The sequence below is a fragment of the Rhinolophus sinicus genome, linkage group LG03 (genome assembly GCF_036562045.2).
Source record: "Rhinolophus sinicus isolate RSC01 linkage group LG03, ASM3656204v1, whole genome shotgun sequence".
NCBI classification, from domain to species: Eukaryota; Metazoa; Chordata; class Mammalia; order Chiroptera; family Rhinolophidae; genus Rhinolophus; species Rhinolophus sinicus.
The window spans coordinates 99214076-99237884 of NC_133753.1; the positions used below are offsets into that span (position 1 = coordinate 99214076).

Genomic DNA, 23809 nt, shown 5'->3' on the forward strand with positions numbered 1-23809 from the left:
TTTATTTGGGTCCTTAGTTTTTTCTTCATGAGTCTGGTTAAAGGATTGTCAATTTTGTTTATCTTTTCAAAAAACCAGCTCTTGATTTCATTGATCTTTTGTATCATTTTAGTCTCTATTTCATTCATTTCTGCTTTGATCTTTACGATTTCCTTCCTTGTGCTCACTTTGGGCTTTGTTTGCTGTTCTTTTTCCAGTTCCATTAGGTGTAAAGTTAGACTATGTATTTGAGATTTTCTAGTTTGTTTAGGTAGGCCTGCATTGCTATGAATTTTCCTCTTAGGACTGCTTTCGCTGTGTCTCACGGATTTTGGGTTGTTGTGTTTTCATTCTCATTTGTCTCCAGGTATCTTTTGATTTCCTTCTTGATCTCATTGTTGACCCATTCATTATTTAGTTGCATGTCAGCCAGTCTCCATGTTTTTTTTTCTTTTTTTTTTCTTGTAATTGATTTCTAGTTTCATACCATTGTGGTCAGAGAAGATACTTGGTATGATTTCAGTCTTCTTAAATTTACTGACTTGTTTTGTGGCCTAACGTGGTTTATCTTGGAAAAGACAGACCATGTGCACTTGAAAAGAATGTATATTTGGCTGCTTTGGGGTGAAATGCTCTAAAAATATCAATTAAATCCATCTGGTCTAGTATGTCATTTAAGGCTGCTCTTTCCATGTTGATTTTCTGTCTGGAAGATCTGTCCATAGGTAGGGTGTTAAAGTCCCCTACTCTGATTGCGTTATCGTTGATCGCTGCCTTTATGTCACTCAACATTTGTTTTATATATTTAGGTACTCCTATTTGGGTGCCTAAACGTCTAGTAGGGTGATGTCCTCTTGTGGGATTGATCCCTTTATTATTTTCTAATGTGTCCCTTTGTCTATTATAGTCTTTGCTTTAAAGTCTATTTTGTGTAAGTATTGCGACCCCGGCCTTTTTCTCATGTCCATTTGTGAGAAATATCTTTTTCCAATCCTTTTACTTTCAGCTTGTATGTATCTTTTGATCTACAGTGGGTGTCTTGCAGACAGCATATGCATGGGTCTTGTTTTCTTATCCATTTAGCTACCCTTTCTTTTCATTGGAGTATTTAATCCTTTTACATTTAATGTGATTATTGATAGGTACATATTAGGTTGATGCAAGAGTAACTGTGTTTTTTTGCAATTGTTTATAACCTTTTAAACTGGAATCACTTTTGCACCAACCTAACAGTTACTGCCATTTTATTCATATTTTTGATCTTTGTTCTCTCCTTTCTTCTATTTTTAAAAAGTCCTTTTAAACATTTTTTGTATTACTGGCTTGGTGATAATGAAATCCTTTAGCTTTTTCTTATCTGGGAAGCTCTTTATCTGTCCTTCAATTTTAAATGATAGCCTTTCTGTGTAGTCTTGGTTGTAGGCACTTGTTTGTCATTACTTTAAATATTTCCTGCCACTCCCTTCCGGCCTGCAAAGTTTCTGGTGAGAAATCTGCTGATAATCTTATGGGAGCTCCCTGTAAATAACTAGTTGTTTTTCTCTTGCTGTTTTTAGAATTTTCTTTTAACTGTTGCCATTTTAATTATGAAGTGTCTAGGTGTGGGTCTGTTTGGGTTCATCTTGTTTGGGACTCTCTGCGCTTCCTGGGCTTGTATATCTAGTTTCTTCATCAGCTTAGGGATGTTTTCAGTCATCATTTCTTCAAATAGGTTCTCCATCCCTTGCTCCCTCTCTTCTCCTTCTGGTACTTATAATGCAAATGTTGTTATGCTTGATATTGTCCCAAAGTTCACTTTCAAACTATCGTTTTATAAAAATTTCTTTTACTTTTGTGTTCTGATTTAGTGTTTTCTGCTACTTTGTCTTCTACTCGCCGATTCGATCCTCTGGTTAATCTAATCTGACATTGACTACTTCTAGTGTGTTCATTTCAATTACTGTATTCTTTATTTCTGACCAGTTCTTTTTTATGCTTTCTATGTCCTTCTTTATGCTTGCTATCTCTGTTGAAATTCTCACTAAGTTCCTTAACCATTCTTATAACCAGTGTTTTAAAGTTGTCTCTGGTAGGTTGGTTGCCTCTATTTCATTTAGTTCTATTTCTGGAAGTTTCTCCTGTTCTTTAATTTAGGACGTCTTTGTTTCCTCATCATGGCTGTCTCTCTGCGTTTGCTTCTATGTATTAGGTATATCTCCTATTGTCTCTCTGTCTTTGCTGGGTAGCCTTATGTAGTATGTGTCCTGTGTAGTCTGGTTGTACAACTCCCTGATCTCCTGTGCGTGTTCCAGGAGTGTCCCTTTCGTTGTGCTCTTCTGTTGTAGTTGAGCCTTCATTGCTTTTGGTACATCAGTGGGTGGGCTTTCCTCCCAGGCTGGCTGACTGTCAGAACTGGTTGCACACACCAGCTGCTGTATGTGGGCTGAACCCTCAGAGGAGGATTTGCCCCTGCATGCTCTTGTGCCTGTTGAGGTCACCCTTTGGGTTTGCAGTTTGTGGGACTAACCAGGTAGTGCTCTGGTGTGGTCTGAAACTGGCTGCTGGGTGTGTTGTTCCTGGTGTCTTAGGAGGGTCTCCCGTGCAGGCCAGTTTCAGCCTTGCCTGTGACTGGCCCGTGGCTACGTGGCAAGAACCACAAAACTATATGTGATTGGCTGCTGCCTGTGCTGGACCTGTTTTCGGCCTCGCTGTGAACTGAGGCTTGCTGCCCCCAGTATTGGGCCTGGAGAGGCTCAGCAAAAGGCTCAGGGTCCCCTAGGTCCAGTGCCACCTGCCCACTACCTGTCATCTCAGCCATTGGAAGAGCATCCTTAGGTGCACGGCCGGGCTTGTGGACTTGGAGTTGAAAATGCCCTTGGCAATGCAGCTCTAGGTGGGTAGGGTGGGATCCCAGGGAGTCATGAACAATGGCAGATGGTTTTGACAAAATTAATGCAGATTCAGGTCTTGTGCCAGTGCTCAGCCTGTGACCACTTCACAAAGTGCCCCGAGAACACCACCGCCAGCCACTGCTCACCTCAGTCCACAGGTCCCCGAGAAGCTGCAGCTCAGGGTCTGGTCCACTGTGGGCTATCCAGTGCTGTAAGAGGCCTCACCAGCTTGTGGGAGTAGGGCTGGCCATTCAGTAGCTGAGTGTCCCTGGTGATGCAGCACCAGCTGTGCAGGGCAGGAACCCAAGTGTCACCAAGGTGGTGTGCAAATGTGGATTTCACCAGACTAAGGCAGTCTCAGATTTGGCCTTTTGGAGGAGGGTACAACATAGAAAGGATGGATCCTCCTGTAGGCTGCAGGTGAATTAGGCTCCAAACAGGGATAATGACTCCTATCCCTCCAACCCCTGCCTGAAGCTACACAACTCAAGTTTTCTCTGTATGTCTCTGGTGCTCATCAAGCTGCTCCACCAGAGATCAGGTGAGTGTTTGCAAGCGAATGAGTCTGTGTCGGGGCTTTTTAAGAGGGCATCTGGGTTTCCAGCCACCTTCTGTTTCACTGGGATGGGCAGAGACCTAAGTTTTATTGTCAGATGTTGTGGGAACTCCTCTTCCTGGCACAGAACCCCTGGGCTGGGGAGCCCAGTGTGGGGTTGGGACTCCTCCCTCTTCAGGGGAGACCTTCAACACAGAGATGTTCACTATCCTTTTCTTTTTTTAAAATCTGCCTCTTCATGTTGTTTTCAGCAAAAGCATTAGTCTGGATCCACCTAGGTCCTGAGAGCGAGGAGCAGAAGTCATAGCTTAGGTTATCAATCAAAGCTCTACTGCTTATTAGCTGTCTTCAACCACTATCTGTGGGTTTGGGGTCAGCCCGTTTCATGTCTCCACCCCTCCTACCAGTCTCGCTGTGGCCTCTTCTTTATATCTTTAGGTATAGGGGATCTGTTCAGCTGCTCTTCAGCTGATTCTTGAGGTTGATTGTTCTATAATTTGTAATTTTGGTGTGATCCTGGGAGGCAGCAGGCATAGAGTTTACCTAATCCACCATCTTGGATCTTTTGGCACCTGTTTTCTTAAACACAGTAGTCACAATGTAACTCCTGCATCATTTCTGTACCTGTTTCTGTTGTCTATATTTTCTCTTGATCTTATTATTTTCACATGTCTGGTAATTTTTGCTTGCATGATAGATCTTGTATATGAGAAATTGTAGAAGTTTTGGATGATATTACTTCCTCCAGAGAAATAACCCTATCCTTTGGAATGCAGCAGCTGGACAGATAATTTTATTTCAATCAGAAACAGGTGATTTGAGTCTAGGTGGCAGTTTTCGTGAGGCCCTCTCTTTACCTCTAGGTTGCCCTCACTTAAGGGTGTAGTCTTCTACTGAATCTGACTTGAGAATTGGAGGTGTTTATAGGGCCTCTCTTCCTTGGAGGAACACGTATTTTAATTTTTGCTTCTCAATATTATGAGATGGATAAAAAATTCCCTCTGCTTTTCAGGGATTTTCTACTTAGCTTCTTAGTCTCTGAGTCTGTGCAGCAAATTTCTTGGTGGCAAAATAAGTGTAAAAAATCATTTTTTGCTTCCTCCCTTCTTGTCCAGAACCTTGGCCCCTCAGTCCTGGCTACTTGGAAATCCCCAAACTTCAATTTTTGTGTACCCTGCCCATGAGACTATTGTTTTCTCTGTTTTTAGCAGAAATTCTCTGCTAAGTTTCATAGTTTCTTGTCCTGCAATATGAATTAAGTAAATTCCTGGAGGAGAAAAGAGAAGCACAGAACATCACCAGATCACTTTTTTGAAGTTCTCTTGGCTTCGTGATTTTGGTTTCTTAAAAGGTCCTGGCTGTCTCAGTAAGTCTCTGAAGCTTTCACTGTTCTTTTCTTTTTAATTAAAAAACCTGCCTCTTCATGTTGTTTTCAGCAAAAGCATTAGTCTGGAGCAACCTAGGTCCTCAGAGCCAGGAGCAGAAGTCATAGCTTGGGTTATCAATCAAAACTCTACTGCTTATTAGCTGTGTGACTTTGGCAAGTTATGTAACCTAGGTAGTTAAACATTCTGAGTTTCAATTTTCTTTTAAGTGAAATGAAAATAACACTATATCATAAAGCTGTAACAAAAACACTTAATGAGAGCTTATATGTGCTAGGCACTTGATATGGATTTAATAATTTAATGATACATATAGCTGTTTTCTCCCATTTCCTTTTTCAAGACACCACCAATAAGTGATGGACCACTAATAAGTGATGGACCAAGGATTTGACTTAAGCATTTTTCTTACTAACTACTCAATATCATTTGTATAATATTGCTTTAGTATTGTGCCTGACACCAGTAAGTGCTCAATAAATGTCAGCTATTATTATACAAAAATACAAATGCTTCAGAAATATACACTAATCACATGACTTTTTCTATTTTGTTTTCTTCTGATTTATTTTTCTCCTTTTCATTTTTGCAAAATCATTCTTGTAATGTGTTTCAATTTATTTTAAAAGAAGCCATTGTGAAAAATGAATATCTCATAGCCTACTGAATGGATAGATAATAATTTGCTTAACCATTATTCTACTGTTGGATATGTACAAGGTTTCCATTTAAAAATAATTTTTTTAGACAGTATAACTATCAGTGCTGTTAACATTTTTGCCTTTACCTATTTTCCGTATTTGAAGTATCTTCTCAGAATAAAATCCTAGGAGTAGAATTATTGGTTCAAGACTATGAACATTTTATTATTGTTGATACAACAGCTATATTGTTTCCCCAAACAGCTGTAGTAATTGTGATATCACCAGCAACAATGAAAGGTTTGTATCAAGAGAACAGAAAATTAAAGCTATGGAGTATAGGAATGAAGGAAGTGTGGATATGGGCAAGAAAAAGGAGATATAAATTTTGAGTCTAAGTAAGAAAAGAATGGAGTATGTGGGTACTATTTCTTGTGAAGCAGGGGTATTAGTTTCACTTAAAGGAGTAGGGATGAAAGAAGAGAACTGGGTTCTGTTGAAAATTCAAATGCTTAAATATAAACACACACAGACACATCATAATCTTTCAAGAACAATGTTTCCATGATAGCTTTCAAAAGATCTGTGTCTCCCATTCCCATCAATGCAATCTTGGATACAAATAAATCCTATTTAGGTATAATTTACAAGCAGACTATCTGATATGTTAGGGTTCTGCTACAGTAGGGATCGTCACCATCACTTCTTATTCTGCCCTATCACCAAACATTTAGCAATTTGCTGTTTAGATCTTTATCATTAAGATACAGAGATGTGATCTCCTTTAAGGATACCACATTAAATTATAAAAATAATTGCACATATAAATTACAAAACAACCACACAGAATATTGTTTTCACTTAGTTCAGTCAATTCAGTACTGGGAAGCAGGAGGCCTATGTTCTAATGCCCACTGTTTCACTTATTTGGCGTGTAACTTTGGTCCTTAACTTTTCTATATATTGGGATTATATTTTATTTGATTAATAAAAGCCAGCATTAGAACAGGCATCTCCTGTTTTACATTCCTGATCTTAAGTTTGAAATTAAAGAATCTCTCCTTTTGCTAATCTCTCCTAGTATGCTCTGAATATCATGTTAGACTTGAAGTTATTTTAAAAGCTACTTTGGATCATTTGCTCCTTCTACCATCAGATGGATATCACTACATATACGTAAAAGGAAATGCCTTCCTACCACTGCCTTCCTCCTACAACTTTGCTCCTACCATAGATTTTGGGGCAGTTAAGTACCTGCTTAGCAGGGAAGAAAATAAAGCGCCTTGAAAATGTAGGCTTAAAGAGAGACCTGCTTCTTTTGTCTATGTACTATTGCCTCCCCAATAAAAAAATTAAAAAGCCTTCTCTGTTAACTGCTTCATTGTGCACACAGGTAAGTAAGTGCCTGATTGTTCAAGTTCCATTTCAGAGTTCTCTTCATTTCCAGCAGTCCCAGTAAATTTCAGTAGTGATGCTGAGGGATCACAGAGTGTGAGAACGATCACTGCCCTCAGAGGGATCCAAGTCCTGTCTCTATTACTTACTGGTTAAGTGACTTTGGCAAGTGACCTCTCTAAACCTCAGTTTTCTCATATGCAAAATAAAGTTAATACCTATAGCACGAAATTATTAGAATGAAGTTAATCAAATGGGAATTGGAATTATGGATAAATGTGGTATGAATACATCATTTAGAACATGAGAGCACCACTGAATAAAAGCAGTGTTTGAGCTGATTCAAATACAGAGGCTGGTTTGATTCCTAGGGTCCTTAAAAATTCATATCCTTCCAGACGGGGGAGCTTTGAATACAAAGGCTTTGAATTCCTTCATGCTCCAACAGATACCAGTGCTATGGTACAGAAACACATCACATTAAAAACAATAACCAAAGCAAAGAATAATTTTATGCTTATTCAACTCGTGGAAAAATTTGCTATTGGAAGTGTGGTGGAGACAACACACTTATACACACTGCATCAAAAATTAGTAAAACCTTTAAGGGAAATAATGTGGCTATTGTATAGAGAACTGTAAAATGCCCATACTCTTTGAACAAACAACCCACTCACAAGACTTTATCCTAAGAAATAATTCAAATAAGGAAAATAGTTATACTTTCATTTACTAGTGCCTGACACAAAAAAGGTACTCAGTATTTCTTCAAATGAATACCTTTATTTGTATTGATTTCTGTGTATTGAAATCATTACCCTTGGTTCCTTTCCATTATGATTTATCTATTTTCATCATCTGGGGATAGTTTTAGAATCAAAGTAAAATCTTAAACTTTGTCCAGTCTCAGATCGTCCATCTTCTTTAGTAACTTGCTTGTTGATTGCTATCAGACTCCCTTACCTCATGATACGTTCACACTCTGAACTCAGTTGACTGTCACATAGAAACCAAGTTGATCATACACTATATCCTTGACCTAATCAAAAAGAAACCTGAAGCTTCCTTCAAGCTCCTAAAATCTTGTCAACACCCTTTCTCCTGTCTAAACAGTCACCTCACTGCCTGCTTCATTAAGACAAAAGACAGCCAGGAACCTTCACACCCATATTCACCTGATCTTCAACATATCTGTAGCCCTGTACCTAGCCACGTATATTTCCCTTTAGGATCTGAGGAAAAATTACCATCTTTTTGCTTCCAAATATCTTGCTTCCTCCTTCTAATCCCATCCAAAATTTTCCATTCTTCAAGTTTAAATATCTCCCTTCCTCTTTTTTTGAGACATAGTTCACTACCATGAAAATTCACATATTTAGTGTACAATTCAGTCGTTTTTAGCATATTGTTATACAAGGTATTTTAGCATCAAGGTTGTGCAACCATTACCACTATGCAATTCCAGTACATTTTCATCACTCCTAAAGACACCTCATACCTGTTAGCAGCCAATCCCCACTCCCAGTGCCTGGCATCCACTAATATCCTTTCTGTCTCTATGGATTTGCCTATTCCAGACATCTCATGTAAATGGAATCATGCAGTATGTGGCCTTTTGTGTCTGGTTTCTTTCACGTTAGTGTAATATTTCCAAGGTTCATCCATGGTATATCTTACATTACTACTTCATTCCTTTTTATTGTTATACAATATTACATTATACGAGGTCTGACAATTAAGTTTGCGAACTTTGTTGCAACAATGTTGCTAACCTTTTTTTGTATCAGAGGAGTTAGTCATTATGAATTTGTACCAACTGGACCAACAGTTAACCAAGTTTACTATGTAGAAGTGCTGAAAAGGCTGCGTGAAAAAGTTAGACGACCTGAACTTTTCGCCAAATATTCATGGCTCTTATATCATGATAACGCACCAGCTCACATGGCACTGTCTGTGAGAGAATTTTTAGCCAGCAAACAAATAACTGTATTGGAACACCCTTGCTACTCACCTGATCTGGCCCCCAATGACTTCTTTCTTTACCCAAAGATAAAGGAAATATTGAAAGGAAGACATTTTGATGACATTCAGGACATCAAGGGTAATATGACGGCAGCTATGATGGCCATTACAGAAAGTTTTAAAATTGCTTTGAAGGATGGACTAGGTGCTGGTGTTGGTGCATAGCTTCCCACCTTTGAACATGACCACAGTGATATTTAGCAAAGAGGTATGTAGCTCTTTTTCTAGGATGAGTTCGTGAACTTGATTGTCAGAACTTGTATAGCTGTAGCACGTTTTGTTTATTCATTCATAATTCATAGATATTTGGGTTTGTTTCTATTTTTTTGGTTCTTATGAATCATCCTGCTATAAACATTCATGTAAAAGTTTTTGTGTTAACATATTTTCAATTCTCCTGGGTATATACACCTAGGAATGCAATTGCAAATTATCTTTTGATATCCAAATCTGTTCTGAGTTCAGACAGCCTGGGATATCCCCCACAATGCAAACAGCTCTCCATGGACCTCTCCACCCCAACTTCACTCAAACATCTGCAGTCTTCAGAGTCTACACGTATTAATTACAATTTCTTTCCAATTAAACTGAGGGCAGGGGTCAGTTCTCACAGTTCAGATCATATAGTAGGTGTTTAATATATATATATATCGACATACTGACACTGCACGATGGCCACAAATGAAAAAATGATGATTTATTCATTAGACAGATATTTGAATATCTACTGTATGCTGTTCACTGTGCTTAATGTTGGGAATAAATAGTGGATGAAATTTACTGATTAGTTTAATCTTACCCCAAAGTGCCAGTTCAACTCTACAAATATTTACTGACTACTTATGTGAATGGCATTGTGTCAGGTATGACAAGAGACACAAATAGGAATAAGAGATAGTCTGAAGCCTTTTATGGCAGTACATAAACCATACATATAATAACAATAACAAAACGAAACAACAATAGCAGCAGCACTGGATATTAAATACTTTAAGTACAAAATGGAGGTTCAACTGAGCATGTATGATTCAGAGACTGGAAAGACAGACATCAAGAAATATTTCTTGAAGTTGAAGGTGGTACCTGAGAAAGGGCCTCAAAGAAGGTGGCATCTGATAGGGATTTTTAGGGAAAGGTAAACTATTTCAGGCAGAGGATAGCATGAACAAAGATAGACAGGATATCGTATAGAACTTTTTCTTCAGAGACCAACCTAGTTAGGAATGTACTATAGATAGCTAATGAGAAATATGGTCATAGTGTGAAGGGCATTGAATGTTAGGCTTAGCATTTAAATAGGCTTAGAAGAATGGGTCTAAAGTCTTCCCATAAAAATTCAAATTACTTTAGTGATTCCTTAACCTTTTCTTAAAACTTTTCTATTATGATGTTTTCTAAAGTGACCATGGAAATTAGTGATACCACGTTTCCCCGAAAATAAGACCTAGCTGGACCATCAGCTCTAATGCGTCTTTTGGAGCAAAAATTAATATAAGACCCAGGCTTATTTTAATATAATATAATACCAGGTCTTATATTAATTTTTGCTTCAAAAGATGCATGAGAGCTGATTGTCTGGCTAGGTCTTATTTTCAGGGAAACATGGTATCTCCTTCCCACAGGAAACAAAAAATAAAATCTTGACAGCTAAGTGAGCATGCTATTAGGGAAAGACAGAAAAAATTTCAATAATCTTAGTACTGTATCCTATACTTTTGGGAATATGAAAGGCTTAAAACAGACATGTGGGCAAATCCCAATAGCTAGAAGAGCAGAAACAAGACTGAGAGGAAAATAATAGCATTCATTAAGCTCATAATATCAGCCATTGTGCCTGGTGATTTACAAATAATATCCTTGATTCACCAAACAACCACATTTGGGTTTATGGCAACTGAGGCTCAGAGAGGTCAAGTGAATTGCTCAAGGCTGCCAAGCTAATAAGCTCAGCTAGTAAAATGTCCACACCAGTTTTGAACCCAGGGCTGTGTGATGCCATCTTCCCCCCATTGTTCACTTTTGTTTTTACCAACAAAGGAGTGAGTCTAGGATGTAGGGTCTTGATGCATGTGTCATTGAATGAGGCTGAATATTTAACACATGGCTTGATGGGGTGGAGGAAAAACAGGTTGAAATTTTCAAAACTGGGTTTAGAATGGCTTGGAGATCAACCCTGAGAGAGATCAAGTGTAGGGTTGCTTCTTGATCCAATCTGAACAATGATCACACTACAGATCTTACTTAGGAATAGTAAGTAATTTGGAAACAAGAGAGTAAACTCCAAGAGAACACGGGTATTTGTCTGTGTTCACTGATGCATTCCAAGTCCCTAATGCAGTGATTAGCACACAGTCGGCCCACAGTAAGCTGTTGTTGAAATCACAAAAAGTCATGTAAGAGGTATTCTCATTTGAATACTCTTGAAGGCCCTGAAGTACAGGTAAAGATTGCAGAGTAGTAAGTTTAAAAACCATTCAAGTTATTAGGGTACGTTCTTTAACACTTAATCTCATGGCAAAATCTACTAAAACAACACACGAAAAAGTTATAGTCGTAAAACATTAGTATGATTTTACAAAAAAAGGTAGACAAAAGAATGAAAAGACACTTTTGCATTATATATGGTATCTAGTGTTTTGTGGCTAATCAAATGTCACTGAGATGAAATACAGAATTTTGACCTACTGCTTTAATATTTCAAACCGCTGTGAACAGGGTATCCAAATGACTGCTTCTGGAAAAAATGGTTATCTAATCTAAATACTCTAAAAATGAACAAGTTCTCTATTATATATGGCAACTAAGAATGAAAATCTCAAATTCATTAACTCAAAGATGTAACAAGAGCACACTTACAAAAGCATTTTTCTAACTTTGATAGTATATTTCTATTAGAACATGCAAAGAAAACTGCAACAAAGAGCATTAAGGAAAAAAAAAAGCCTTTGGGAGATAGCAATCCTCTTCACAGAAACACTTTTAAAGATAATTAAAAGGAGGTTCACAGGTGCCATGACTTTCCCTTTATTTTTCACAAGCTTTTCTAATATTTCTTTTTGGATGGAACCAATGAATAACTACCACTCATCACAAAACATCCGCTCTCAGATATGTGTTTTATATATTGCAATCTTCTGAACAGTTTTTCAAGCTGCTCAAGTCTTTCAACCCCAGCAATTTTTCTTATTTCTATTACACTGCACTTATTCCATGAAATAGCACAGAAACCAATTTAATCAACTTTGCTTTCTTTTTTTAAAAACTCCTTTGCTTTCCGAAGTTTCCAAAAGGCAATACTACTATATCTCAATCAATATTTTAACTATGTTTTCTCTCTTTTTCATTTAGTTCCAATCTTTACTTACTTCAGTAATTCCTAATACTATAACAGTTTAATTTGGCAGAATGACGACATCATATTTTCTTCTATATTACACTAATATAGAAGACAGTGAACACCTTCTCTATAAGCAATTAATTCTTGCTTGAGGCAGTCTACTTGTCTGCAACCTTATAATGACAACATTTCGTCTTGCCTTTTCAACTACTGCAGAAATGTGGTAGTCTTTAAAAAGATAACTCATTGGTTTTTAGGGTCTTAGATCCTTCATGTCTACAGAAGGTTAAAACATATTTTCCTTTTATTGTAACATGTAATTTAAAACATTTTCTAATAAACTCTAAACAAAGTAACTTTTTAAAAGAACTAGAATTAAAATAATTGCAAACTCTGAGGACAGATTAGGTAACAATCTCAAAAGAAAAAAATACACTGGCTTCATTCTTTTAAAAATCCTTGAAGTACATCACAGTTCACTTGATATTCTAAAATTACTACAGTTGTTGAGATTTCATAAGTTCCAAACAGACTGATTCCTTCAGTACACACCCACCCACCCCAAGTGTTGTGGTACTTGAAAACAGAAGCCGAGAAATAAAAATTGTTGAGTGTTCATTACCACTTTACATATAGTTACTTATAAAACACAGAATATAGGAAACAGAAATTCTTTCTTAATCATCTTTTGTCCGTTGTGAGCCAATTTCCCCCCCTACTTAAAATCTGGGCTGAATTTCCTGATTCTTGCACCCTGCTTTAAAACCCCAAAGAACAAATAGATACGGCTGTTGAACTGATCTGAATTTAATTAAATCACAAAGGGGGAAAACGTACTCATCTAACTTTCACGAATGCTACATGTTGTTCTCAGGCACAGGGCAGAACCTGTGGTCTAAAACCAGCGGGTTTAGGAAACTTAAGATGCCAATCACACCAATTAAGGCCACGCCAAGTATTCGAGTGCTTCAGTATGATCCTTTCACTCCAGTAAGGCGGACAGGCCTCATAACTTATGGAAAATGTCGCGTTCTGGGATCAACCGCCTCCTTAAAAGAGTCGCTCGAGTTCCTGTGTCATGTCAAGGCAGACAACACTACACCTCTCGGTGAAGGTTGGACGTGAGTCGGGGAGCAGAGGTGGGCAATTAGGAGTTACACAAGAAAGTACGGCATGTCGTTTCGCAAAGAGGAGAATTTTAACAAATGGTTCCTATTCTTTGGCGAGCGCACTAAGAAAATTTTGTCGGGGAGAAAATTTTCCACCTTACACGTTGAAACAAAACTCACATAAATTCTTACTGGAGGCTGGAGATGAGCACAAATTGGTGGAATTATCTAACTTTTCACATAAAACACAATTCCAAACCTTTAAAATACGGGCTGTATAAGTGGCAACAAGCATCACCTTTTCAAGACCTCGCCGGCACAGGAAGCGTGGGAGGGACACCCCGAAATCATCCCCCTACCCCCACAGGAAGTGAGTTATGTTTCCCCTCCCCCAGGACGGCCTTCTTCCCCTCCCCCAACAGGAAGTGAGGCGCCCCCATTCAGTCGGCCTCAAACCGAGACAAATCAATTAACAACAGCAAAAGAGGGATGGTCTTCAAGGGGTGAAGGGCACCCCCACTGTGGCCACCCCCAAGCTCGCCTTGCTTACTGACCTGCTGACGATAGGGGCAGGCAGGAGCCTGGGGCTAAAGAAAGTCCCTGCACAGAGGACAATTCTCTGAGCCCCTCTCAATCGCATTCACTCTTCTCACTCCGTCGTCTCGCAGCTTCACAAAAATTCCTCCGCAGTACTTTATTGATATCCTTCTTTCTCTTTACGTAATTGTTTAACTATCTTCCCGTAGGCAACTTCTCTTATCGCAGTAACATTTAAAATTGTTTCACTAAGGAGAAAAATGAAATACTATTCCCAATAGCTTCCGAAAAATGAAGGGATTATTTTGTTCAAAAGCGGCGAAGGACTACGTGACTACGCGAAGCGAGACTTATTTTCGCGAAGGTTTCTGGGAAATGTAGTTTTTTCAGAATTGCTAGGGCCTGCAGTAAGTATTGTGACTTAAATTGGCAATTACTATAGAATGGAGTCCTTGAAAACACAAATTTCGAGTTCGACGGCAGGCTGACCTAGGAGGCTCCGGCACCAAATGGGCCAATACTTGGTTTCCCTTTTCCTGTGGAACTTGAACCTAAGTTTCCCTTCACGCCGCCCGAGGTTCTGGTCGTCCCGCCCTCTTCCTTTGGCCACACTCTCCTTAGCCAATCAGAAGCTCTCTAGGTCTCATTCTATTGGGGTAGGAACGCGAGAAGGCGGGGCCTCACGGTGATTCCTCCTGAGGGACGGAGGCGCGACAGGGCAGAGAGGGTCGAGGGCTTGTGCGCGCGTGCGGGCTCGCTCCTCAAGGAGCGCGGCGGCGAGTGCGCGCGCGGAGGGCGGTGCGCGGGGCTGGGAGGAGGCGGGCTGGCTGGTGGGCTGGGTTGGCGGCTGGGAGCGCGCGGTGGACTCGGCGGCGTCGAGTAGTTAGTTGTTGTTAGTGTCAGTTGGTCGGCGGCGGTGGCCGCGGTGAGCAGGAAGGGGACCGGCCGGCTGGCGATGGTGGTCACCGCGGTGGCGTGTGCGCCCCTCAGGTAACGGGGGCAAGGGTGTCCGCGTCCCCTCCGTCCCCTTCTCTCGCGCCGGCTTGCGGAACCAGGGTCGCCGCGAGGTGAGGGCGCTAACTGGGGGGAATCCGGGCGGGGCAGCGCGGGTCTGGGGAGCGCCGCCGCGGGGGCTCGGGCGGCGGACGCGGCGCGGGCTCTCCGGCCCCGGCCAACCCTGCGCCCCCGCGCCCCTGTGCCCCCAGGGCCCGCCGGCACCGCGCGCCCCCTCGCGCCCCTTCCTGCAGCGGTGGCGGCAGCGGCGGCGGCCCCGGTAGCTCGGCGCCTCCCAGAGGAGGGAAAGTTGGGGCCTGGCGGCGATGGACGTCTCAGGGCGCGGCTGGGAGCCTGGTGGGGAAAGTGGAGGCTGGATGGGGGAGCTGGCCGCGGGGAGCTTGGGGCAGGAAGGGCTCCCGTCCTCTTGCGAAGTCCGCATGGACGTCTCGCCCCACTCCCCGGAGCACCCGGCGCAGCCTAGCCAGCAGCGCCTGGACGAAACCCGGTGGCTCTTTGCCTGCTTACTTGGGGCTGCGGCTTGTGAGCCCCCTAACTAACGTGCGGCTTTGCATGGTCGGTCGGTTTGTTTCTCCTTTGCCCTTTGACTCATCCCGTTCTTGCAATTTTTCTTACCTCCCGCGATGGGGACTTGCGGTCCGAACCCCCTTCCCAACCCCCTCCCCGTCGCCTGCACCACCCGTCTGAGAGTTGGATTTCGTTTTTCGTCCTTTGGCGACGTTAAAGACTGCTGAGAACAACAGGAAAGAGGAGCCCTCCCACCTTTAAATGTTACTTTCTTGCAATCCGTTATTATTTTTAAGACCCAAGTTTAGGAATTTGAGAGCTGTGGAATGGAGTTGTTGGAAGGCTGGCGTTTTACCGAATTAAAGGAAAACTAGATTTCATGTTTATTGGCCTTGCTATAGAAAGCCTAATACATTTTCCTTCTGCCTCTGTTAAATATGGAAAGGGTATATGTTAAATTACATATTTGGAGACCAACATAAAAGGCTGTTTTTTAGGTCATGAGATGATGTATGTCAACAGCTTTTCACCTGAATTGGGATTGCCTTGAGGATTCTGTTTTGGGGCCTACCTACTGATTTTTGTCTACCAAAGTAAATGAAATGATGTAGTAATGTGTGTATTTGGAAAACCCATATTGCTCTCTGCGGTGTGGAAGTGAAAAACGTGAATTATCCACAAGGGTAAAACTTTCCATGTGCAATCTTGGATACCTGCTTCTTGATGGCTTCTGTAGTCTCAGAGCATTTCTAGACAGTGCAATTCACTGACTACCTTAATTATTTTCTGAAGTGCTTGGCACTTCTCTTTGGTGACTCGTTTAGTAAACTGTAATGGCAAATAGGGTACATTTTCATGGCTTCAAATATGGAGTTACACCCTCAGCCCAGAGATTAACAGTTAACAAGTTAACAATGGAAGCAGAATTCATACCATTGCTAGTGAGTTTTGGCTATGACCAACTCACAAACTATGTGAAAAACAAACATCTTTCCATAGCTGTCAGGGGGGAAGAGGAGGGAATATTTTATCATGTCTTTATTTTGGAGACTCTAACGTGGCTGTATTATGTGGGAAAAAATGTCAGATTATTTTCTTTAAGGATTTTTGATGTGTAGTCCTCCTCTCCATCCCTCTACCCTCCATTGAGGGGCTGACATTTATGCTTGGCTGGCTTCCAGGAAGCGAAGAAAAGTGTTTTGTTGAAAGGAAAAGATAAGATTGCTTTGAACTATTATACTATGACTATTCATTTTACCCAGTATGAAGAAACTTCCTTGATAATTTTCGTACCCCATTAACATGCTGTCAGAATTCATTTTTAAACATACCCCGAGGCCCATAAGGAAATAATGCCACTTCATAACTGTTCCTGACAATCACATTAGAAAGTTGTTCCTGGAATGTGTTATGTGTGTATTCATATAAACATTTATCTTTGTATATTTATGGTAATGTAAATATTTAAGTCTGTGAGCTTAAAAACTTTGATTTGCTTATTTGCATACATGTTTTTCAACGTCTAGCAGTACCAACCATATTTGCCAAATAAGCATCAGCCATAAATTCATGCTCTGGCATATTTCATATAGTAGCTCTTTGAAATTGCTCCATGGTGAAGCATCATGAGATTAGCATTTCTTTGTGAGAGAGATTTGTGGTTGTTGTTAACTGTAATGACGTACTGTGTAAGTCGAACAGGTGCGGGGCACTCGCTGTTTGTGTGGAAACCTGTGAGATCATACTCTCTGGTTGGATGGGTTGTTTAAGTAATTTAGAAACCAAACTGTGGCTCCTGGCATGCCAAGTGTGAGTTCATGGCTCCATATCATTGCTGCAAATACCTATTTTCACTGCAAGAGGCAAGTGTGTGTGATGAACTTTATTTTCTCATTGGTATTCTCTTTACAGTAATTCCTACTCCCCACCATCACCCGAGTCCTTTCATTACTGGAGAGCTCCTGGGAAAGTCGAGGCTCCTTCATTGCCGGTTGTTTTCCTTAGAGAAGTTCTAGTAACTTTCAGGCCAGGAATTGGTAGTTCACGTTTGTTTGACAAATATTTTGAGTGCCTTTTAAGTGTTAGGCATGGTGGTAGGCCCTGAGTATATGTAGAATGATACCCCTTTTTGCAAGGAGCGTACAGTTTAAGGGAAGATAGCTGATAACCAATAATTACATTGTGGTGTGTTGTAGGACAGGTATAAGCAGATTCTTATGGATGGAAGCACAGAGGAGCAAGGGTAGTTGACTAACACTTAGGGTCTTAGTGGCACGAGAGTGTCCTGAAATACTTCTTAGTGGGTTACCTGAGCTAGTCTTCAAAAATAGGAGTTATCTAGGTTCAGAAAGAGGGAAAGGACATTTTAGAACACCGCTGTCCTGAAAAAATATAATACAGGCCACAAATGTAGCTCACATAAGTTACTTAAAATTTTTCTACTAACATTAAAAAAGGAAAAAGTGAAATTAATTTTAAAAACATTTATTTAACCTGATATATCCAAAATATTATTTCAACATGTAATCAATATAAGAAAGTATTGAGGTATTTGATATTCACTTTAGTTTTATTTTTCATTTGTAGTTGACATTCAATATTATTTCACATTAGTTTCAGGTGTACAGCATAGTAGTTAGACAATTAATATAATTTACAAAGTGGTCCCCTTGATTCGTATCCACCTGGCACTATACTTAGTTATTAGAATATTACTGATTCTATTCCTTATGCTGTACTTTACATTCCCGTGACTATTTTGTAACTCCTAATTTGTACATCTTAATCCCTTCACCTTTTTCACCCATGCTCCTTCCCCCTCCCATCTGGCAACCATCAGTTTGTTCTCTGTGAGTCTTTTTTTTGGTTTTGTTTATTTTGTTCTTTAGAGTCTACATATAAGTGAGAATATATGGTGTTTGCCTTTATCTGTCTGAATTATTTCACTTAGCATAATACCCTCTAGGTCCATCCATGTTGTCACCAATGGTAATATTTCATTCTTTTCTATGGCTGAGTAATGTTCTAGTGTATAAATGTATTATTACATCTTCTTTATCCAATAGTCTGTCGATGGGCATTTAGGTTGCTTCCATGTCTTGGCCACTGTAAATAATGCTGCAAAGTACAAAGGAGTGCATGTGTCTTTTCAAATTAGTGTTTTGGATTTCTTGGAATAACTACCCAGAAGTGGAATTGCTAGGTCACAAGGTAGTTCTATTTTTAATTTTTTGAGGAAGCTCCATACTGTTTTCCGGTGTGGCTACACCAATTTGCAATCCCACCAATAGTGCATGAGGGTTTGCTTTTCTCCACATCCTGGCCAACACTTGTTTGTTGATTTTTTTGATGATAGCCATTTTGACAGGTGTGAGGTGATTTCATTGTGTTTTTCATTTGCATTTCCCTGATGATTAGTGACATTGAGCATCTTTTCATATGTCTATTGGCCATTGTATGTCCTTTTTGGAAAAATGTCTGTTTAGTTCCTTTGCCCATTTTTTAATCGGATTGTTAGTTATTTTGGTGTTAAGTTGTATGAGTTCTTTACTATTGTATATTTTGGATGTTAACCCCTTATCAGATGTATCGTTGGTGAATATCTCCCATTCAGGAGGTTGTCTTTTTGTGTAATGGTTTCCTTCACTGTGCAAAAACTTTTTAGTTTGATGTAGTCCCATTTGTTTCTTTTTGCTTTTGTTTCCCTTGCCCGAGGAGATATATCAATAAAAACATTGCTGAGAGCAATGTCAGAGAATTTATTGCCTATTTTTTTCTAGGCATTTTATGGTTTCAGGTCTTACATTTAAGTCTTTAATCCATTTTGAGTTTATTATTGTATATGGTGTACAAAGGTAGTCTAGTTTCATTTTTTTTTGCTTGTATCTGTCCAGTTGTCCCTACACAATTTACTGAAGAGACTGTCTTTACCCCATCGTATATTCTTGCCTCCTTTGTCATAGATTGATTGACACTATTGGCCTGGGATTATTTCTGGGCTCTCTATTGTGTTCCATTGATCTCTGTGTCTGTTTTCATGCCAGTACCACAGTGTTTTGATTACTGTAGCCTTGTAATATACTTTGATGTCAGGTAGTGTGATACCTCCAACTTTGTTCTTTCTCAAGATTACTGTGGCTCTTTGGGGTCTTTTGTGATTCCATATAAATTTTAGGATTATTTGTTATTGTCCTGTGAAAAATGCTATTGGTATTTTGATAGGGATTGCACTGAGTCTGAATATGGCTTTAGGTAGTGTGGACATTTTAACGATGTTAATTCTTTCTATCCATGAACACAGTATATACTTCCATTTATTTGTATCTTCAGTATGTTTCTTCAATATATTATAATTTTCCAAGTACAGGTCTTTTACCTCCTTGGTTAAATTTATGCCTAGGTATTTTATTTTATTTTATTTTTTGGATGTCGTTTTAAATGGGATTGTTTTAATTTCTCATTTTGGTAGTTTGTTATTGGTGTATAAAAATGCAATATGGGGCGGATAGGTAGCTCAGTTGGTTAGAGCGTGAGCTCTGGGAGTTGGGGCTGCGGTTCGATTCCCACCTGGGCCAGCGAGCTCCACCCCTCTGCAACTAGCATGAAGTCAGTGAGCTGCCGCTCAGCTCCCGGGTGACCAGATGGCTCAGTTGGTTGGAGTGCGGGCTCTCGGCCACAAGGTTGCTGGTTTGACTCCCGCAAAGGATGGTGGGCTGTGCCGCCTGCAACTAACAGTGGCGACTGGACCTGGAACTAAGCTGTGCCCTCCATAACTAAGATTGAAAGGACAACAACTTGATTTGGATGGAGCTGATGAGTCCTGGGAAAAACATACTACTGTTCCCCAATAAAAAGTCCTGGAAATACACACTGTTCCCCAATAAAGTCCTGTTCCACTTCCCCAATAAAATCTTTTAAAAAAAGGCAATCTATTTCTGAGTATTAATTTTGTATTTTGCTACTTTACTGAATTTGTTTATCAGTTTTAATAGTGTTATTGGTGGAATTTTTAGGATTCTCTTTATATGGTATGTCATCTGCAACTAATGACTTTTTTATTTCTTCCTTTTCCATTTGGATGCCTTTTATTGCTTTTTCATGTCTTATTGCTGTGGCTAGAACTTCCAAAACTATGTTGAATAGAAGTGGAGAAAGTAGACATCCTTGTCTTGTTCTTGATAGTAAGGAAAACACTTTTAGCTTTTCACTGTTGAATATGATGTTAACTGTGGGTTTGTCATACATGGTCTTTATTATGTTGAGCTATGTTCCCTCTGTCCCCACTTTGCTGAGAGCTTTTATCATAAATGGATGTTGGATTTTGTCAAACGCTTTTTCTCCATCTGTTGATATGATCATATGATGTTTTGCCTTCATTTAGTTTATGTGGTGTATCACTGTAATTGCTTTTGGGATATTGAACAAATCTTGTGACTCAGGAATAAATCCCACTTGATCATGGTGTATACTCTTTTTAATGTATTGCTGAATTTGGTTTGTTAGTATTTTGTCGAAGTTATTTTTAAATTAAAGCTTATTGGGGTGACAGTTGTTACTAAAGTTACATAGATTTCAGGTGTACAATTCTGTATTACATCATCTATAAATCCCATTGTGTGTTCACCACCCAAGATTTTTCATCTATGTTTATCAGGGATATTGGTCTATAATTTTCTTATTTCATAATGTCTTTGTCTGATTTTGGAATCAGGGTAATGGTGGCTTCATAAAATGAGCTTGGGAGTCTTCCCTCCTCTAGGAATTTTTTGGAATAGTTTGAGAAAGATAGGCATTAATTCTTCTTTGAATTTTTGGTAAAATTCACCTGTGAAGCCAGCCAGTCCAGGAAATTTGTCCGTTGGGGGCTTTTTATTACTGACTCAATTTCATTAGTAGTTATTAGTTGGTTCAGATTTTGTGTTTCTTTTTGATTCAGTCTTTGAAGATTGTATGTTTCTGGGAATTTATCTATTTCTTCCAGATTGTCCAATTTGTTGGCATATAATTGTTTGTAGTGTTTTCTTACAATCCTTTGTATTTCTGTGGTATCAGTTCTTCTCTTTCATTTTTCATTTTATTTATTTGGATCCTCTTTTTTTCTTGATGAGTCTGTTTAAAGGTTTATCAATTTTGTGTATCTTTTCAAAGAACCAGTTCTTGGTTTTGTTGATCTTTTGTGCTGATTTTTAGACTTTGTTTCATTCATTTGTGCTCTCATCTTTATTATTTCTTTCCTTCTACTCACTTTGGTCTTCGTTTGTTGTTCTTGTTCTATTTTAATTGTAGGATAGATTGAGATTTTTCTTGTTTCTTGAGGTAGTCTTGTATTGCTATGAATTTTCCTTTTAAAACTGCTCTCACTGTATTCCATAGATTTGTGTCGTGTTTTCATTTCCATTTGTGTCAAGGTATCTTTTGATTTCTTCCTTGATCTCATTGTTAATCCAGTCATTATTTAGTAGCGTGTTATTTAGCTTCCATATATTTGTGGATTTTTCCATTTTCTTGTTGTAATCACTTCTAGTTTCATACCATTGTGGTTGGAGAACATGCTTGATATGATTTCAGTTTTCTTAAATTTATGGAGACTTGTTTTGTGGCCTTACGTGTGGTCTATTCTGGAAAATGTTTCATGTGCACTTGAAAAGAATGTATATTCTGGTAATTTGGGGTTTAATGCTCTAAAAATATCAATTAAATCCATACGAGTTGTAATGAGTCATTTAAGGCAGTATTTCCTTGTTGATTTTCTGTCTGGATGATCTATCCATTGATGTAAATGGAGTGTTAATGTCCTCTACTACGACTGTATTACTGTTGGTCTCTCCCTTTACGTCCATCAATATTTGCTTTATATATTTAACTGTTCCTATGTTGGGGCATAAATGTTTACAAGGGTTATACCCTCTTGTTGGATTGATCCCTTTATCATTATATATTAAACTTTGTCTCTTGTTACAGCCTTTGTTTTATCTGATAGAAATATTGCTACCCCAGTTTTTGTTGTTGTTGTTGTTTTCATTTGTGTGAAATATCTTTTTCCATCCCTTTACTTTCAGTCTGTGTGTGTCTTTTGATCTGAAGTGGGTCTCTTGGAGATTGCATATGTATGGGTCTTGAGTTTTAATCCATTCAGCTACCCCATGTCTTTTGACTGGAGCATTTAATTGACATTTAAAGTTATTAGTAATAGGTACATAGTTATCACCATTGTATTATTCATATTTATATCCCCCGCCCCCCGATTTTTTCTTAAAGAATTTCCTTTAACATTTCTTGTAATGAATTCTTGTGATGAACTCCTGATAGTTGTCCAAGAAAGAGTGCAGCAGTGGCCAATGCCTACTGCCTGCTGCCGGACAAACCTCAGGCAGTGTGTGAGTGGGGTGGGGACCCAGGGGGTCACTAGGGTGGGGCAAGTGGTGTTCACCAGGCCAGTGAGATTCAGATTTGCTATGTGGAGGCACGGCTCAACACGGACAACAGGGGTGTCCCTCCAGTCTGGCCCTGAAGCCACCCACACAACTCAGTCTCTCCCTGTATGTCTCTGGTGCTTCTGAGCCTCTGTTCCTCTGCCAGAACCCAGGGTGCGTTCTTGGGAACAAAACAGTCTGTGCGGACCATTTAAGAGGACATCTGGGCTTCCACGCAGCCTGTCGTGTTATCTGGATGGATAGAATCCCTGCTCACTTTTCACAGCCAGATGTGGATGCTCCTCTTTCCAGCACTGCTGAAGTGATAAGCAACCAAATCACTGATGCCTTATGAACCAAGCTAAGGAGCTTTAAACTTGATCCTGAAGGCTGTGAGGATTTAGTGGGGGGGAAATTATGCTGTGATAGAATCAAATTTGTGTTTTAGATCTTGTTGGCAGTGAAATGAATGCTGGATTAGAGAGGGGCAAAACTCGAAGCAAGACCAGGTAAGAAGCCATTCATGGTGAGAATGATAAGGGATGTAAAAGACGGGATGGGTGTATGAGAGATTTAGGAAGTATTAACAGGACAGGGTAAATAATGAGATTATGGAGGTGAGCAAGATTGAAAATTTAGGATGATTTCCACATTTCCGTAGTGAGCGACTGAATGGGGCAGGCAAATGAAGAGAAGCCAACCATCTGTGCCAGACAGACCAACTATAGAAAAAGGAAACTGAGATTTGTGAGGAAACTGAGGAGGGAGACTGTTTCAAGGACTATGAGTGGTCAACATTATATTCTGCCATGACAAGGCCAAGTAAGATAAAGACTGAATGAAGTTGCTGAGACTTGGTAATTAAGATGTCATTTGTAACTTCAGCTGGAGCTGGTGGCTACATTGTAATGCTTGAGGGGGTTGAAGCGTGAATAACACGCTAGAAGTGTAGCTAAGTGAGAGGAGTACAGTGTTTTCAACAAAAGACTGAAGAAAGTGTAGGTGGAAGGAGATGAGGGGATTTAGAGAAGTTTACTCCCCACCC

General features: G+C 39.6%; 2 protein-coding genes across 14 annotated transcripts in view; one reads left to right on the plus strand and one right to left on the minus strand.

Annotated features, from left to right (window-relative positions):
* HMG20A (high mobility group 20A) overlaps positions 1-14191 on the minus strand; it is a 69360-nt gene extending 55169 nt beyond the window's left edge. The window contains exon 1 of the mRNA XM_019750988.2: positions 13849-14191. Coding sequence (XP_019606547.1) covers positions 13849-13934 — 86 coding nt within the window. The 5' untranslated portion in view covers positions 13935-14191. The remainder of the gene's footprint in view (positions 1-13848) is intronic.
* Positions 14192-14578: 387 nt separating this feature from the next.
* PEAK1 (pseudopodium enriched atypical kinase 1) overlaps positions 14579-23809 on the plus strand; it is a 348119-nt gene continuing 338888 nt past the window's right edge. For 10 of the 13 annotated variants that reach the window (XM_074328322.1, XM_074328313.1, XM_074328315.1 and 7 more), the window contains exon 1: positions 14627-14821. The gene's annotated coding sequence lies outside the window, so the exon portion shown is untranslated. Of the gene's footprint in view, positions 14822-14875; positions 14899-23809 lie in introns of those variants that run through there. The other 3 variants (XM_074328311.1, XM_074328324.1, XM_074328323.1) reach the window with 2 other exon arrangements.